The sequence below is a fragment of the Cyanistes caeruleus genome, chromosome 3 (genome assembly GCF_971803275.1).
Source record: "Cyanistes caeruleus chromosome 3, bCyaCae1.hap1.1, whole genome shotgun sequence".
Classification (NCBI taxonomy): domain Eukaryota; kingdom Metazoa; phylum Chordata; class Aves; order Passeriformes; family Paridae; genus Cyanistes; species Cyanistes caeruleus.
In genome coordinates, this window is record NC_141703.1 from 19,999,129 (window position 1) to 20,018,477 (window position 19,349).

General features: G+C 40.3%; 2 protein-coding genes across 6 annotated transcripts in view; both read right to left on the reverse strand.

The window, feature by feature from the left end:
* CLCN4 (Cl-/H+ antiporter 4) overlaps positions 1-12,712 on the reverse strand; it is a 43,264-nt gene extending 30,552 nt beyond the window's left edge. Inside the window, exon 1 of one of the 2 annotated variants that reach the window (XM_023918358.2) lies at positions 12,675-12,712. In XM_023918358.2, the coding sequence (XP_023774126.1) occupies positions 12,675-12,678 (4 nt within the window). In that variant the 5' untranslated portion in view covers positions 12,679-12,712. Of the gene's footprint in view, positions 1-10,136; positions 10,252-12,674 lie in introns of those variants that run through there. The other variant, XM_023918359.2, reaches the window with a different exon arrangement.
* A 2,435-nt stretch (positions 12,713-15,147) lies between these two features.
* WWC3 (WWC family member 3) overlaps positions 15,148-19,349 on the reverse strand; it is a 97,356-nt gene continuing 93,154 nt past the window's right edge. For all 4 annotated transcript variants that reach the window (XM_086880115.1, XM_086880114.1, XM_086880113.1 and 1 more), the window contains exons 20-23: positions 18,893-18,985; positions 17,607-17,834; positions 16,740-16,867; positions 15,148-15,922 (exon numbers count right to left, since the gene is read on the reverse strand). In XM_086880115.1, the coding sequence (XP_086736241.1) occupies positions 15,856-15,922; positions 16,740-16,867; positions 17,607-17,834; positions 18,893-18,985 (516 nt within the window). In that variant the 3' untranslated portion in view covers positions 15,148-15,855. The remainder of the gene's footprint in view (positions 15,923-16,739; positions 16,868-17,606; positions 17,835-18,892; positions 18,986-19,349) is intronic.

Genomic DNA, 19,349 nt, shown 5'->3' on the forward strand with positions numbered 1-19,349 from the left:
CTGTGCACTTCCACATCACTTAACAAAGTGTTGTTCTAACGAAGTGATGGTTAATCTCACCCATCCTAAAAGAGATGCCTGGGAAATGGGGTTTTCCAGAGAATACCCAGGGTTTGTAATCTGAAATTATATGTCTAAAAACAAACTGTAATCATGGAGTTACAAGGGAAAAACACAAAAACACGTAAGAATGGGGACATAAACAGACTTTAGGGGCTGTAAAGAATACATCCTGCAGAGTCTGTAGCTCCTTGACAGACACAAGGTAACTTTTACTGGTTACTGATGAGGCCAGCATAGCACCAATGACTGCCACCCACTTTGTTCCATCAGGTACAGAAATGGGAATTTCACAAGAATTTGGATCTTTGAAACTGTGAGGAAATTTCCCAACTCTGTAGTTGGAACAGGCAAAAATGTAGCAGATAACCTTTTAGTGGTCTGTCCATAAGCCCTGATGCTCTGCTCAGCCCTCTTAGTGTCTTTTTTCTTCCCCTCTCCCCATTTCCAACTGTTTTACTTGAAACCTCACCATGTAATTTTTTGTCTTAGTGGTGACTTAGGCAATGTAGTGAGTATGAATACTCAGCTTTGTCAGTCTCTGCTCTCCACAGTGCAGGGTTTTCAGGTGACACAGACAATGTACTGAGCACAAGCAGCTGAGAAAAACATTATCTTACAGGCAACCAGCAGGTCACCATTATACCATTAAGAGAAGCCCTTTCAAATGCAGAAATCAAGTAATCTCTAAGCACCACGGTGTGTTTGTCTGAAAGAGAATCAAGCAAGTGAATCACAGCCTGGGGAAGGAAACTCAATGCAGAGCAGGTGTCCTATGCAGTGCTGAAGAGCACAAATAAGCTGCCACAAAAGTGGGGTGATTTAAAAAGCAGAAGTTAAGACGAGTGACAGCTGAGAACAGCGATACTTGGCCAAGCAGGTGAGAGCACGCTCCCACGTTTGCTAAGTGAAATGAGAATCTGAAGGTGGGATGATGTGGCTGACCACAGGAGCTGAAGTTGCAAGGGGATGCTGATCTCAGTGTCTTGTAAGAGGACTGGAAAGGGAAGCTGAAATGAAGTGAAAGGATTAGACTATGCTATTACTTTGTAAAATTTTGATACTTTGCAGATCATTTGCTTCATCCCATATTCTTCCCATACAGCAAAGAAGGGCCTGTAAAGAACATGCTGCTCAGACTGTCTGCCTGCACAAGGCAGCACCCTCTGCTAAATAAACAAACTTCTGGAAACTCTTCTGGAAACTGAAAGCATTGGCAAAGTTTCCTTATACCACAAGAAAATTACCCAACACGCTAGTTATATCACGTAAAAAATAGCTTTTTAAGTACGTTGTCAATGCCCAGCACATGACAGTATTGTGATGGATAATAACATGCCAGACCACAAGTATGTAGGATAATTACAATCTCAGTCTGAATCTATCCCAAAAATACGTGCTACACAACATGTCCAAGGAGAGAAAAAATGTTCTAGAGACCACAGGGCCATGGAAGACTAAGAAAACAAATGAACTTTGAACTCCAGGTAGCATACCAGTACCTGGAAATTGCAGTGAACTGGATGATTGCCAGCCTTAAAGTTCACTTCAGGTACTATGCTTTTGAAAGCAGAGATGTGATATCAGATTATGCAAAACACAATTTTAGTAAATAAAACCTAGCTACATCACTTTAGAACTGAGTACTAGAGAGTTTCCATCTTATATCCTATCACCAAGCACTGTAAGTACCCCTTTCTTTCTCTTTATTTTGCATGTATTTCTTTCACCTTACTTTGGCATCTGTAATAATTTCCAAGGTTTATTTCAGGATGAGCTGACTTGCCCTCTGAGTGAAGCTTGCAGAGATGCTTTCAGATCTGGAGTTCAGAACTGGAGCTTTACACCAATCAGTCAGTTACAGATATTTTACTACACATAAATTAAGGGCAAATTAACCTCATACAAACATGAATTATAGCCAGGTGTTCTGCAGCAACACACCCCCATGATGGCAAAAGCATGGACAGTCATGGTTGTCTCATCTAGCATGACAAATCTGCACTATACTCAGGACACTAAAATCATCCTTTCACAGGTGATGACAGGAAATGAACTGCTTACATTAGAATGAGAAAGATTACTTCCCAGAAGTGATAATTTCTGTTTATTGATCACAAAGAGATGTCAGAGGTAGACATCTCCATCTGGTCTAATGAGTGCAACACTACCAGTTCAAAAGAAAACATGGCAATACCATGACATACAGAACTAGTTACAAATGCAGCTCCTCAGACCTCAGCATCTAAGAGATTTGGATGCTCTGACAGAGCTTATTGTATACACTGAAAGGTGTTAAGTCTTCCTGAGGAATTGTCAATACATTAGTGTTTTGTCCCTTTGTGGTTCCATGTCTTAGACGTCCTTGCTGTCCTTTTCCACTCTTTTTACAGATGCTAATGCAATATAATTTGTACAAGAGCTGTTTCCTGCTTAGTCCCCATATTCTATTCCTAATAATTTCTGGCACTCTACCAGCTTTTCCTAGGGCATACATCCAACACTAAGCAGTTTGCTGTGACTCCTTGAGAGACAGTGGCCAGTTTGGAGCCCATCATTCTGTAATCTCTTAGGGACATCTTCCCCTTTGCTTTGCCTTTATCCACTTTGAATTCCACCACCCATTTTATTCCTTAACAGTGAGCACTCATTTTTACTAACTAGCTTACTGTATCTACAACTGAACATGTGTGTCAATACTCTGCTTTAATAATTGCAAACAGCTTCTTTCTAAAAACTGAACTAGAAAATCAAGAAACCTGACTGAACCACATATCTCTGGAACTCACAGGTTTCTGTTTAGCAGATTTCCCTGGATTCATGCCAGACTACTGTGGTCCTGTAGATGTAGTAAAGTCCTGGCAGGAACTGAGTCAAGAGAGGCCACAGTGCTAGAATAACTATTGTGCCTCCTGATAGAGGCTTTTCTGGCTGACACAAAGCCCTAGACATCTTCCAGAAATCTTGGGCCAGATCAATATTATGGTCAGCCCCTGATTTCCCAGCTAGACATGCTTGGTGCACAGTATTCTGAAGCCAAAAGGAGTTAGTTACCCTACAAATGTCAGTGGAGCTGCATGAGAGCAAGCTGGAAGTAAGAGTCCAAATATAAGCCTTTATGTGAAGCTTTATGACTGTAGGAAACCAGATAATTTTTAAACACATAAGGAGAGCAAAGAAGAGATTCATGCAAACAAACTACAGAAGCCAGGGTGCAGAACACAGAGAGCTGCTGGTGGACCAGAACACACCAACAAGCACAGCTGATACTACATTTATTCATTTTTTATTATCTTCTGAAGAACCAAAAGGTAGTAGTATTATCATATTTAGGGTCATATTTGTTCTGCAAGTCTCACAGTGAGTAAACTCATCGCTTGACTTTGATCAGCTTGCAGCTAAGTTTTATAGAAGAGTGATAAATCACATTTACAGTGAAAATGCTGACAAACTCTCAGCTTTAGAGCACTGTTATAGCATGTGCAAATGTAAAGTCACAGCTAGAAGAGCTCTGTCAGTGAACTGACATTCTAGGTAGCCTGCTGACTGATCGGATATGAAATGTATTTGACGTGGCAAGTGCAGACCAAAACAGCCCATGGTTCAAAGAGGCTGAAAAGTATACTGATGGAAAACAAGAAGTTGAACAGTCATCAAAGGAAAAGTCTTGGCCCTGGCCGATTGCTCCTAGACATGCTAGTTCCATGCTACATTCCCCTCATCCTGTTTTCTGTTTTAATTGGATACATTGCACTGAGGCAGCCAGTATGATTTTTAATGCAATTCCAACAAGTTTCAAGTTACTTTCAACAGATCACAGTTACTGAATTACTTCAACACTTCAAATGTTTCCAGCAGACGTTCACCTACATGCTTTGCTGTTTTCCTTGAAGTGGGGGGCTGCTATGTGACACATGACAGGATGCAGGCAACAAAGAATACCTCTCTTCTGCTGTGGCATAAGGAATAAGTGAACCTGGCAAAAGGCTGGGAGAAGAAAGCAGAAGCCTAAGTGCCAATTGCAAGTTTCTCAATTGACATGTGGAGTGCCTTTTTTAGGGTGTCCAAAGCACCACCTGTTCCATCTCTTAAAAACATGTAATGCGTTAACCAGAACACCAAAGGAGAACACGGTGTGTCTCAGGGCTTTTCTGTACCAACACACCCATGGTGATAAAACACAGGAGATCCTACTCCAGACACAAAGCTTTTGAATCATGATTCCATCAGAGCTGAGCCCACCACTGACCCGAACTGTTGGTCAGATGGGCTGTGCTCATGTGGTGTGACGTGACAGCAGTTACTGCAAAAGTGAAGAAGCATGGGGGCTGTGAAAATCCCTTATTTTCTATAGTAGTCTGTAATGAACAATGACATTTTATTGACAATCCTCACAAGACCCCTTTGCACTGGCAGATGTTTCTGCCACTCTGTGCCCCTAATACTTGTATTGGCTGTTCCAAGGAGCAAGCATGGTGGCCCAGCCTTGTGGCCTTCATCTGCTCAAGGTGATCTGTCACACAAAGGCACCTCCTCCCGAGAGCTGGGTGCTCTGCCAGCATCCGTCCAGCCCCACTCCCAAGGAATTTAGACCCAGTCACAGAGATGGACACAGAGCACTCTCCTCACAGGGCCTGGACCCAGGCAAACAGGCCAGTGCTGCCAGCAGAGTGAGCTGGATCACGGAACCATGGAATGGTTGGGGTTGGAAGGGTCAGCGTTCAGACAGAGCCCTAAGAGGGTAAGGCTGAGGGAGAAAGTTCCTAGAGCTGAGCGTGGTTGTACCACAGGCCTTCAGCACCACCTGGCCAGAGAAAATGGGCCTGACAGCCGAGGAGGCAGCCAGCAAGATTATTAACCAGATCACCATGAAAGACATGAATGAAAAGCAGAGGGAGATGATTAGGGATGTGTGTCTTTTGGGGAGGGGTCAGAGACTGAGGTCTGTTTAGCCTAGAAGAGATCAAGGAAGGCCAAGGTGATGTGGATGTAATTCCCCCTTCCACCACCTGCCATGTAGAAGATGATTTAGAAATTGCAATGTGGGATATAGGAGACAGGTAAACAAGTAGGTAAACACTTATTAAACATTATTCTCAACAAGAAGTATGATACTGTTGGGTGGTGATTTTACAAGGAAGAATTCTTCAGCAAAAGCAAGCAGGCTGAATCCCCAGCAAGTTAAATGGGCCATTTTCTATAGGTTGAAAAATATTTACAGGAAATTTAAGATTATTCAATTTCGGAGCTTCAGACTGAGCGAGCCAAACGAGTTATTGACCTCCTCCCTTAATGATGAAGTTTATAAAAATGTCCTTGAATCAGAGTAATAAAGTTCAGACTCCTGGAAAAAGCAGAAAATGCTGAACCCACTTACAGCCCTTTTTCTGAAACATTATAACATTATATGGGGGAAAAAATTCCCTAGAAATTTAGAAAATACAGAGGAAAGACAAGATATTAAAATTGGCAAATGCCTTTCCTACAATTCAAGGACTAACTGCACCTCCTCCAAATACAAGTAAATAGCCCTGCAAACCCTCAGCCTCTCACCACACTGGCACAGGCAGGCTGCAGTGTCAGAAACAGTACTGTAAAATATTGCACCACTTTATTGTATGGCCCCACCACCACATATTATGGAGTTTCCAGCTATGATAGTGTGGTCAAGCTAAATACAATCACATCTTTGATGTGCAGCTTTACCCTGAATAACCTCTATGGAAAAAATTATGAAGCCAGAGCTCAAAAAACACAGAGCGCCAGATCACAGGGGAGAGGGCCTTGGAGAGAAGGGAAAGGCGGGAGGGAACATTTGGGATAAATGGCAGAAAACTGAGGCACTTTTCTGACCAAACCACAGCCTCCAGCTGCCCCTCCTCAGCCACCACACAAGTTCAGGGGGTGAGCACAGAGAACAGGGCAGGCCAGGAGCAGAGGTGAAGGGAGGCACGGGGCACCACGGACGGGACCTGACACCCAACCAACAGCGCTGCCCACCCTTCCAGCACAGCCAGACTCCCTCTTCTCCTTTGCTCCTCCTGAGAGAAATTCTCTTCCTCTGAGGGGTAAACCACACCCCCACACCCACTCCCTGCTCCTTCCCACAATGACTCTCCCTTTAGAAAACAATTAATTTTGGTATGAAATATCATGTCCCTGCTCCCCCTTCAAATTTTCTTGGAAAGTCTGAGCAAAATTAGTTCAGCTTATCAGTTATGTCAGAAAGGCAAGGGGAAAAAAAAAAATCTCAACTCTTTCCCTGCAAGCTCCAAATGGCATTTTTACCAAAATTGGCTCTATATTAAAAAAATGTTAAACTCACATCTCTGTTTCCAGTGAGTCTTAAAGGTCCCTACAATAAATTGACTTGTTAGTGCAGACGTTGAGAGTGGAAAAAGCACGAGAGAAGCATCACTGCCTCTGGAACATTCATCTGCAGTTTTGAAACTGAGCTGAAAAATCTGTTAAAGGATGCTCCTCTGCTAACAGCCCAGAAGTTTGGGCAGACAAGACTCATGAGCTGTATCAATCCCACACCCCCCTCACTTCTCGAAAGAAAACATATTTGATAAGGTAAACCACTGGATGCCTTCAACTCTTGGGTAAGAAACTGCATTTCAGGAGACAGGACACCCAGGAAACCAGCCCTAACAGTGTAGGAGCATAAATGGTTTCTCTCTTTGGTTTCCCTCAAGTCCTCTTCTTCACAAAAAAGAGGGTGAATTTCCCTTCTGAACCCATGGATTTTACTGCCACAGAGCTCTAAGCCACATCTGAAGAGTCAGGGGTGCTACACAGTTTTTCCTCCTCATGCCAGACACAGATGAGCTTTGCAGCACCAGATTTCATGTTCCAGTTCTGCTCTTTGCCTCTTCATTCAGAAAATTTTAAGATTAAGGGGGAAAACCAGGTTTGGAACTGCAAAAAGAAAAAGTGAATGCGTTCAGAGAGAGCAGAGTTGCAGTGTCAGAAGGGAACTGCCCTGGTATACAGTTACTCCTGACATCTCTTCCATGGGAAAGAAATGGGATGTTCAGTGGCACTCAGTGGACCCCTCTGAAAACCTTTTTAAGTCTTCAGCTTGAAATAAAGCTAATAAACCTACATTAGAGAAGCCATTAATCTGTTCTACCGTATCACTTCTTGTGATTTGAGTGGAGGCTGTGGTCACTTTCACACAGGAGGGTAATGTTTTCCTGTTCACAGGGCACTGGCTTTCACTGCTGCATTCAATGCCAATGGGCTACAGCTACAGACAAGTTATTTCACCACCCCTGAGAGGAAGCTTCTGCAAGACGGGGAAACACATTCCTTGGGGTGATGCTTAAGAGCAAAATGTTAGAAGTGCTTTAGGAAAAGCAGCCTAGTGTTACCCTGCCAGAGTCTCTCTTTTGGCATTAATAATCATGCGTGTATTTTTAGTTCTGCCAGGCTAGAGATGAAGAAAGCCGAAAAAACCAACACCTGGTGTGTATGTACGCACACACAAAAAATTAATTAGGAATCTTTCTCTAAAACCTGTCACTAAGAGGGAAAATTAACACACACACACACAGACACAGACACACACACACACACACAGACACATCCCTGTTGGGTACCCTGAAAGCTGCAGCATGATGGCAAAAACAACCAGGAAAAGCACTGGTACCTCTGGGCACCACCCACTTTTGAGGGTTGAGCACGACGCTGAGCTAGGAGTTGCTCAGGCCTGAGAGAGGCTGAACACAACACAACACCAACCTCCAACACAAGCAAGATGGCTCTGGACTGTGGAGGAGACTCAGGGTTGGAAGCATCCCCTTTTCCTCTGCTGTAGCACCTGGCTACAGTCACAGTCCTGCTCATGCTGCCCTCCAGGTCAGCAAACAACAACTTTGTGATGAAGCAGTTCCCAGCCCCAGGAGGTTACAGCGCTCCAGAGGAGCCTGTTGGGTTCAGGCAGATAGGAAGGAAGTTCTCTAACCCAGGGTCAACACTCCCTATCTCCTCCTCTGTTCCCTGTTTAAAAGCTACCAGCCACTACCTTTGAAAAGGTACAAGCCTTGTAAGAGAGGCCCCTGTGGGCACAGGGGCTGAGCACTCTGCAGCCATGTGCTGGAGCCCTCACACGGCACCCCAGTGCTGCCAGGGAGAGCACCTTCCAGCTCCAAATGTACCCAGGTCCCTCTGTAATACTGAGTAGCTCTTAAGGCACTTAAATCCTTCGTTTCCAAGGGCCCCCAGCATACCTATAAGGCTGGTGCCCTGTGCCCTGTCTTCTTGCACAGATGTCTGACTCAGATTGAGAGACCGGGGAACTCCTGTCCAGCACATATTTCCATAGGGCACTGCATAAGGTCCAGAGCAGGGGGGAACCCCTCACCCTTGTCAACCTGAGCATGGCAGCCCTGCTGTGCTCCTTGTGTGGGCAAAGAGCCAAGTCCCAGTGAGCCTGGTGGGCAGAAAGAGCACAGCTTGGCCCACAGCCAGCGCTGGAGAGAACTGAGCCAGCCTGGACTCCAGGAGGAATCAAGGAGAAGAAAGCCAGCATTGGCACCGACAGGATGCAATTTCCCTCCCACCCCCATCACCTCATGCAGCAACAGGTTTGTATTTCTATCACTTTAGAGGCTCAGTCTTGAAATAACAGGAGAGATTCTGTTGAAGAAAAATAAAATTGAATTTTTTCCTTTCAGTTTGGAAAAACCAGTGTCCTTTTGTACTTCAATAATTCATTATCTACTTTCCCCCTGCACACACCTTATTTTCTGATCCTGACACAACTGGAACACCTGATCACTGGAAACCAGAATTCACCCTTCACTAGGATGTACAATCTACTTTGGCATGGGAGATCCAAAATATCCCCCCTTAATGTATGGGTGAGCACACAGAGGTTCTAGGCGTGCCAAATTCTCAGATTTTTCCAATAGTGGGAAAAAATTATTTGAACAAAGAACAGGATTTGGAAGAATAAAAAAAAAAAACTTCCTGTAGACCAGGAGTAAAAAGTCACCTGACTCTCTGGCTGATGAAGCTGCAGCTGAGTCATCTTCTATTCTCTGGCAAAGGCACAGGATTATTTATCACAGTTGTTAAAAAATATATATAATTTTCTTTTCTGACTAATATAAGCTCAAAATTAATTTAGTTTCTCATACTATAACATTCGTGTTAGAATAAAGTTTAAAAAATTTAAGAATTTTAAAAACCTAAAATGTATTTTAAAAGCTATACAGAAAAAAAAGCCCCACCGGAGAGTCACCATTTTTTCCTTTACAGATATTATATATATATACAAATATATTCATGTATTTGTACAGAGCACAGAATTAAACATCCACACCAGAAAAACAGACTCTGGACTTTGCTTCCACAAATATTAAGTCCAAAAGCATGGTTTGCCGTAGATTTTTCAGCCTTTTGGTGATCGGCATTTTGCAAGGGAACAAAAATCCACTTGTCATCTCCCACGTTTCTTTTGGAAAAGGATTTTTCATATTTATATAGGACAAGGAAAAGCCGACCTTTTAATACAGCAAATTATGCAGAAAACCTGTCGGACTAGGTGCTTTGAAAGTACATCAGCAAAAATTAACAATTAAGGAAAAGCCTCTTTCCCCAAATACACCTCTTAACCCCTCAGGCAAGTTAATCCTCATTCCTTTATAAGCTTAGACACAACAGCAACTTCCTTTAAGCATCCAGGAAAAAAAAAAAAAAAAGGCAAAAAATGCAGGGGATGCAAACAAAACTCTGTTGCTGCTCTCTTTGCACGACTGAATGATGATGGCTGCTCACGTAAATACAGAATTCCGCAGACACCCGAAGGAGCCATTGGAAAGTACAGGGAACAAAGGGCCTTCTTTAGCTATAAAGCTCCATCTGGCAGCATTTCTACTGGAGATGTCAGCCGGGAGATCAGCACAGAGCCAGCAGGCAGCCTCTGCACCTGCAAACCCTCTGCTTGCAGAGAAAATGTGCTGCTTTATTTTCCAGCACAAACTCTGCCCGACGGAGCCGGAGCTCTACGACTGCAGCACAAGAGCAACTGGCAAATGATTTTTTTTCCGAAGAATTATGTCGCTTACCTGCAATGCAACATCATTTAGCCCAATCGCAATGATTTTAATAGCATCCTTCCTTGGGCGGTATGGCTGCAGCAGCGGTGATGTCATGGGGAGGAAGCAGTAACCATCATGTGACTGCATCCTCCGTCTATAGGATCTCTGCTGGGGGGAGACGCACAGCCCGCAATCCTGCGGGATTAAACTGAAGCTCTTTACCCTGCCCTGCCGCTGCCGGCACCACTGCAACACGCTGCTTCTTTGCCTCCTTAACCTGAGCTAATCAATCGCTCTGTGTATTTTTTTTTTCAACATTCTCGTTTCTCAGGAAGGTAAAAGCATAGCAGTATCTGTGTGCACAGCAGCAAGGATTCCTGGTGACTCTGCAGGCCAGGTTGCTGCCCTGTGAAATCTGTAATCACAGCAGCTTGAAAATGAGACAAACTGCAACTTCACTATCCCAAGCTATTTTTATGGCACTGCATTTCAAGCTTATCCAAACTGACTTCCTTCCATCTTACGTGTCATATTCATGCCCTGCAAACCTCCCTCAAAGCTTTCATCCTTATTACCTTCACTTCTTAATCCATCCCACCATCCATCCACCAATGCAACTGTCACTGCTTGAAAGATCCTCTCCTGGATGCCAGCCTGCTTTTACTTTTCAAAACATCTCCTTAAGCTTTCTCACATATTGAAAGGCTAGAACTTCCTAAAATATTTTTTTGAAAAGGCAGTTAGCCTGACATTCACATTTTGGTTAACACTGTATAGCATCTGAACTGTAATCTTGGGGGTTTTATTTGGTTTTGGTTTTTGTTGTTTGGGTTTTGGTTTGTTTTGAGGGTTTTTTTGAGGGGCAAGGGGAATGTTTAAGAATTTTGTTATACTCAGCAATGTATTTGATTTCTAGAAGAAGGTAAGAATTACCAAAAATTTTGTACAAGCCACTAGGCAGAGGCTGTAACTGTTCTTTCTGAAGACCTTGTACATGTTTGTACGTGTGCAGTGTGTTCTATTTGAGGTCATTCACCTAACTGTTCAGCTTCCTGTATTTGAGTATTGTGCAGACTGGGTTTACCCCTACAGATAACCAGGCAGAGGCTTTGTATTTCCAAGCAGATACAACAGCTGAGTAGAAGGAAGTCTTGCACAAGCACCCATGAAAATACCCACAGGTGACTGAAGGCACAGGAGTGACTCCCATTCACTTCAAAGTCGAAGGAATTCAGTTCTGGAAGACCTTTTTGCTCCAGTGTGCTTGAGCAGTCATTTATGGATGTGCCAAGTATTTCTGATAAGGACTCCCCATGCAGAAGCCACACACTGGATTTCATTGAGAAATTTGAACTTAACTTGCTTCACCTGAAGTTCCCACACATTTCTGGAGCAAAAACCATGCCTTTAGAGAAGAGGTTTGATTATGCCCTTCACACACAGCACTGCAGATCATAATCCTCTACCAGTCATAGATCTGTAATAGCTCCAGGCCTTCATAACCTTTCATGTCAGTGAAATGTGGAAAAGTGATACTAGTGCCAGCTTCCTGCCAGTGTCTATTCTTCGTGCCCATTAAAAATCAGTATTAATAGGCTAATTGAATTTGTGAAGGAAGTTAAACACTGACCACTTGATTTATTTTCTCGATAATACAACTGCAATTTCCTTCAATCAGTTTATGAGAGGAAAGTATGGAAAACAGGAAGTAGCATTTACTTGGTGAAACATCTACACCTGGGAACTTCTATGCCAAAGCCACGCACTTGAACACAAACACTGTGCCCTAGACACAGAATAGTGACTTTGTGCACTTAAATTAAGGGTTAGGGATTCAATCCTACATTTTTTTCCTGGACAGACTTTTCTAAATTAATTTCCTGGTTTTATCTTGTCTATTACCAGCTGATCTCATTAAATCTCCTACTGAAAGTACATTTTTAGTTGGATGGTTAAACTAAACAAACTAAAGTGACAGAATACCTAATTCTCTGTTGAAAATACAATAGATATTTCTGCTCAAATGTAAGAGATTTTCAGAAATTTTCAGGAACCAGAACCAGCTCCTAAGAAGCTTTGAAATCCAAGAATATGGAGATTTTCCAAGTGCAAGCAAATGATTTAACTGGCATTTACAGATTCCAAAACCATATCAACATTACTCCTTGGTATTTTCTTCCAATGCTACTCAAGTCAACTGAGTGATCTCAGAGAAAAAAAATACATTCTTCACATGATGTTTTAGACAAGGCTGTCTTGCTTTTGTTAGCCTGCAGCTTCTCAAGTCTCTCTGTAAACGCCTCTTCCTCTCAAAGATGTTCAACACTATAGTCACAAAGGAGGTTAGGGTCAAAACAAGCTATGACAGGCCCTCTTCCCTAAAAATTCAAACTTCAGTTTTACATCCACTGAAAGCAAAAGACATAGTTCATCTAACTCATGAAAAAAACAATTATTCTTTTTATATTGCACTTACCTTTAAGTCCTGCAAAGTGCTTAATAGAACTGCAGCAAGAAAACCAAGTAAGACTTCATTCTTATAGGAGAAAACCCAACCCGACATACCCATTATAGCTTCTGTTGTTGCTCCTGACGGCAGCAAGATGGGGACGGCTGCCGTTCCAAATCTCTATTTCTAGCAGACTGTTTAAAAATAACCTAAACTCTGTCATACCCTTGATGCCTTGCAAATACTGGAGAGACAGGAGTCACATGTCCTTGCTATGATTTTGCCTGTGCTCCTGCAGCTTAGGGTTGCAGAGGGAAACTGAGAAATGGCTGTCCTGTAATTTTGCAGATTTAATGTTTCCTTTGTGAAAGCAGCAGTAAACACCAGCCTAAAAAAGCCAACCAGTATTCTTTTGAGTGGTTTCCATCTTGGAATTAGTCATAAGTAGGATATTACAGAACTAATAATGTCAACTTGCTTTCAATATCAGTTTAGAAAGTGCAAATGTTTGCTATGAAAAATGGGCAGTTCAACGTGCTTTAAGTGAAGCTACCCAAGAATTCTGGGAATATTCAAATATGACATTCTGATAAAGCTGTCAACTTATCATGAGCGATAAGCACTTGGAAGAACACATCTGCCATTCCTTACACTCCACACCTCTTTTAGGTCTTAATATAACCCCTCTACATCTTCAGTTTCCCAGACTGCCTCCCTCACTTTTATTTGAAAATTCATTACATTAACCTAAATGACAGTGTTATTCAAAAATACTGGTTTTTTTTCATTAAATCATAAGGAATGTCGCAAATACAAAAGATTTAAGAAATATCTCTGACATACAAGAAAACCCTTTTTCTGTTTATGGCAAATTATTTTATTTTATAGAAGAAATACTTTCAAATAATACAAAAATGACACAATCATACAGAACTGTGACAAAAACAAGGGAGATGAATACTGAATATGATAACTCATTACCACATCAAGACAGAACTCATTATAGCAGTCAGAATCACAGACCCATAAGATACACCAACAACATCTCACAGCAGTCACAATTTAAAGACCTCCTGACAGAGAGACCACCAGACATTGCTCCTTGGTTATAGTCACAGAACAATCCAGGGTGGAGAAAAGGTCCCTACCCCAATCCCTGCTCAAAGCAGGCCTAATGTGACCAGGATGCTCTGGGCTATATCCAGTTAAGTCCCTATCCACACTATGGACAGAGTGCTCCACCTCTCTGGGCAACCCCTTCTAGTACCTGACCAGCCTCACAGGAACATGGTGTTGTCTCTTCTTAACACACAGCAAGCACTTCTGGTGCCACTGCGTGGTAACTTTGGATAAACACTACTGTGTGACAGCCTCCCCTGGAAATGCGAAACAAAATTCTGACTGACTGGTCTTTTAAAGTAATGAGCACTGAAAAGCTTGCTGGCCCTAGACTTTCATGCAAACACTACAAATTTCTCACATGATTTGGTTTTTATCTTCATAGTTTCTGAATAAAGTCTAGTTGTGCCCAAGGAACCCAATACACACCCATCAAAACTTACTGGCAAAACAGGCTTCAGGAAGAATAGCACAATAAATGCTAAATATACTTCAATTTCATATAAATTGCTATATGATTGCAACACTTGATGCCTGTAATGACTATAGGCCATATCAGGAAACAGGAAATACTACCTTAAATGTCTGTGTTAATTAACATTTATGCTTACAATCTTTTTTCCCCGTTACTTTTTGCCTCAGCGTGGATAAAGTAAAAGTAATTCAATTTCTCTTCCTGGTTTTCCTGACCTTTGACAAGATAACAGTCTAAGTTCTTGAAACTCACAAATCAAACTTACTTACAGGATATTTGAAAATATTCTGATAGGTCTGTTTGGATTTTGGCCCTTGGTGTTTTGATTTCCTGACAGAAAAATCTGAAACCAATTTGATCTTTAATTAAAAGCCAACATGATCTTTCTTCGGGGATATTCCAGTAATTTGCAAAGTCAGTCTTGTGTTGGGCACCTCTCTTTGCAGTAATGTATAATTAGAAAAATATGAGAAACTCTATTATAGTAGCTTAGTAAAGAAGTATTTTTACATACTTGCAGAATGCAAGGACAGAAAACTGGCATTCTCGGGAATTTAGGGTGACAGTCTTTCATTAAAACGGATGGTAACAAATACAATTTTTTCTTCCCATATTTTAGCTGGTCCAACTAGCAATCAAGTGAGCTGTACCTTCCCTAAATACACACCCTCCTCCTGGAAAGTGTCACTGTTCAACAGAACTTCCTTGCAGTAACCACAAAGCACATCCTTTAGGATGAACATGTGTTTAAGCACCCTTACTTAAAGCAGCTGCTTTCTGAAATCAGAACACGTGCTTTCCAGAATTAGATGAGAATCTGTAGAACTGTAGAAATTACTGTTATAATCCATTAGCAGGCTTTCCACACAGCTAGTGTACACTGCTCCTTTAATTCCCTTTTCATTAAACAGCTGAACAAAGACCTGTCACCCTTTTCCTTCCCCCGTTTAAACTGAGGCTCTAGTTAAGAATATGAAGATACTTTAGACTCAACAGAAATGAAAACAATCTATTAGTGCACAGTAAGAACATGCAAATGAATTCTGCAATGTTTAACATCACTTCTAATTAGTGTTAAACACATTGCAGGTGATAATATTTTGCTATAACACAGACAGTGCTAAAGAATACAATGTACATAATAAGCTACAGATAATAAAGCTGAAAAAAGTGACAATTTTAGAACATAGTATTTTCATTTCAGGTATCAGAAACAAAACCAGCTCAATGGTTCCATTCTACTGTATGACAAATACTGAGGAACAAAATTTCAGTCTTAAAATACATCTTAAAGTAGGTATTTTCCTTCAAGGAAAAAAGGCACTATAAATAAATTACACTACAGTGAATTTGCCTGAACTCACTTTGTTTCTGTCTTCCAGCCTTTAAGTCAAATAAAACAGCATAAAAACTGTACACGCTCTTAACAGGATAGTCGATCTTTTATAAAATAAGTTGTCTTCAGAGATGTCAGTTTCACAACAAGGAAAAACCAAGCCTTGTTGCAGTCGCTATTATAAAATATATATGTATATATATTTATATATATGTTTTTGTTTATGTTTACTTTTTTTAACTTTTTTTTATTTTTTACAAAACGTGTATATTAGCTTTTGCACAATTTTTTTTTAAAGAAACTTGTCTAATCTAAGAACTTCATTAAAATAAAAGCGATAAATACTTCATGTTTACAATGCAACATGTCATACATCATCAGCTGGCAGAGGAGGTATGTTAATCCTTGGTCTTGTAAAAAAAGCTATCTTCTCTCTGTGATAAAAACAAGAAAAAAAGGAGGTAAATAAAATTATGCCTATATTCCCCCTCCTGCCCACAAGAACACTGTTTCCTTACTCTGGTCAATGGTTAGCATTTGTTATTTACGTACTAAATTGGTCTTTTATTTGAGTACAACAAACTTCCAAAAACTACTAAATCTCACTATATGCTTCTGGCAACATTCCATTTAATACAATTACTATTTTTGAAAACCTAGGTGGAAGCCTTATACTGAACTTCAGGCATTCAGTTAATTGTAAAAGGTTTCACAGGAAAAGTTTTGTGATGCAAAGTACACCCTCGTACATTTTGCAAATAATGTCTACAAAAAAGGAGAAAAAGAGATGGCAACTCTAGAAACAGAGTCCAAAGAAAAGGCTTCTTGAAAGAAAATGCCAGCATTACTGAGTAATTTCTAGGAAGAGTGTGTTACTAGCAATTTATATGTATTACATTAAAGAGACTATTTACACCCACAAGCTTGAAGAACTGACATCATTTGGACTTCAGAGCACATAGGCTAAGTTGGAAGAATCACCTAAGCTATGCTTGCATTTGAAGTTTCTCTTTTTTTTAATGTCATGTATACTAAAACTGTAACACTGCAATTTTACTTTAGCTTTGGCTCTTTGCAGAACAAAGCAATCGAATAGAACTCCTGTCCAAATCCAGATACAGTTTAAAATTACTGGTTAATTACTTCTGATTAAAATTAAAAGACACACAAAATTTAAGCTAAATGTTTCATTAAGCTCTAACCCAACTAATGAACTGTTGCTATGCTATTTCAGTACGCACCACCACTTACCTAAAAGTCTGCACCTGAATAGGTTCTTTCTGATTTTGCCCACGCAACTGGTATATCTCTTTTGATGCTTTCTTTAGCATCTTTTCAGCTGCTTGCTCTTGGTGATGTTCAAATTTGGTCTGTCTGGTCTGAAAACAAGAACATAAGGCTTAAAATGGGCATGTGAATAAATAAAACAAAAGCACATCCACAGTAAAAGAATGGATTTTTTTTTCCCCACTCACCACAGCAAAACCACACCAGTACATTGTCTGAAATAGCTGATCATCTAAGAACTACAAATGCAGAAGACTGAGTTGTTTCACTTACTAATGCTCTTCAGAAAGACATGTAATAAATTGACAAAATTTACTGCACATAGATCTGTCAAACAAGATCTTACTATAAATTTAAGCTCAGTTTTGTCTATGATAATCCAAGGACGATTTTGTCTGTTACGCAGTTTTGCCACCTTTTTCTATAACTTCTTTCTCCAAGAACAAGAAAAAAAAAATATCACATACTTATGGAACAATGCTTGTAAAAGAATAAATATCCAATCAGCTAAATTTCTTTTAAATACCAGAATAAAGAAAATTATTAAAATTCCAATAAAAATATCTAAACAAAACCAAATGAACAACAATTAAACAAAAATCCAAAACAAAACAGAAAGTGTCACTGGCAAACAGTACCATTATCCAAAAATTGCCCACAAATAAATACACAGTTCGGTAATAATTAATGTAACGATTTTTATTGTGCTAACTTCAAGAATATAAAAGAAACATTCCCTGTTTGAGATTCTTCAGTCAACTTATATAAATGAAGACATTTTGAAACGAGAAGTTTCTGAGCAAACTGAGTGCTTATGTCATATCACCATACCTGCCTTTCTGCTTCCTTCAACAAGTTTCGGAATCTCTCATCCCGAAGGACCCAGTGGGGTAAATCTGTCTGCCCTCTGAGCTGGGCATCTTCCAGGCGCTGTCTCAACTCTCTTAAAACACATATCTCCTCATTCAGCTGTCTCTGTCGAGTTCTGGATGCCTGGAGATCCAGCTCCAGGTCTAAGGATGTCCTTGCCATAAGTTCAGCCAAAGATGATCTGCAGGACTGTTGAGTTATTAGTTGTTATTATTATTTATTATATTAGTTATTCTAATAAAGTGCACAATTTATTACTTTCAACAGAGTTTACTGGTCTTTCTTTAGCTCTAGACCATACATTTGCTGTACTTACTTAACACAAAGTCTTTTCAACATGAAGTTTTGGAGATTATTTACATCCCCCAGAAAAGGCTACATTTCCCCAGAAAAGGTACAGAAAACCCCTACAGTTAAGTTTTCCAATTAATACTTTCTACTACTTCCTTTTACAGTTTCCTTTTGACTTACAAATATTTACCTAATGATGTTTATTGACTAGAAGTCCATGTTATGATGATAATTAAAGAAATGCAATCAAAAAACTCGGTGATACTGTGACATCAGAAAAATACTGTAATGAGCAAGACTCTTCTTCAAAGGCTTAATTCAGTAGTGGTTTTAAGACACAATCTGAATGAAAATGGGAAGCATGGCTGTAGGGAACCTGCCTACACCAGCAAGGCATTACACCATTAACTTCTGCTGACCAGACTACATTTTATGTCATTTATATACACAACATTAATGCCTCACTGCCCTTCTCTGCCCACTTTGACAGCATGAGGGGTGGTGTGGGGGGAAAAAGGAGAGCTTAACCTATTCATTCCTGAATACTTGGGTCTCAAATACTATTATTTGTTAGGCTGTATGGGAGGAGACATGCATGTCTTAATGTCACATTCACACACGCATCTCTGAATCTGCACCCTGCATCATAAACTAGATTTGAAAGATTTATCAAACTTTACATCTAAATCAATATAAATTCAGTCACCATTAAACTAATTTTCATTTGCCACACTGTTTTCCCTCCTTTAAAATTGTTCACAACTTTATTTAACTTCTTTATGTCTACCTTTTAGGTTAAAAAGTCCAAAACATGCACCCTGCAATTACATTGCAGAAGTTTTGTAGATTTCCTAAAGGGATCAGAATGTACCTGTAGACATCTAAAGCTCTTAAGTATAAAAGTTCCATTTTTCTAGCATCTTCATGAAAGCTAAAGATCATTTTCTTAGGCATACCTGCTTATACCGTAGAGTCCGCCTTTCCAAGGTATTCCGGACAAAAGGGGACTTCCTTGGCAGGGTTGAACTGTCACTGTCACTGCGGTACAGCTAATTAGAAAAGACATTGAAAATAAAGGATGCTTGCTAGATCATCTTCATTAAGAAATTTGGGGTTTGGTTGGGTTTTTTGCCTTTGAAATTTCTTTTTAAATACACTGGAACTATCCTGTTTTAAGCAACAGATTTTTTCAGTTATTTATGATCATTTAGATATAACAGTGCTCATGTGGTAGCTACAATAATTCAAGAAAACTTGAATATTAAAATGGTAAGTTTCACCAACCATTCTACTAAATATCCAAGATAATCTAACTTAAAACAAAGAAGGAGAAAGGACTCAAAAGCAGTAATATTTCACCCTAAAACATTTAGTGTCATGGGTACAAACAGTGGTATCCCACTTTTTCCCGCA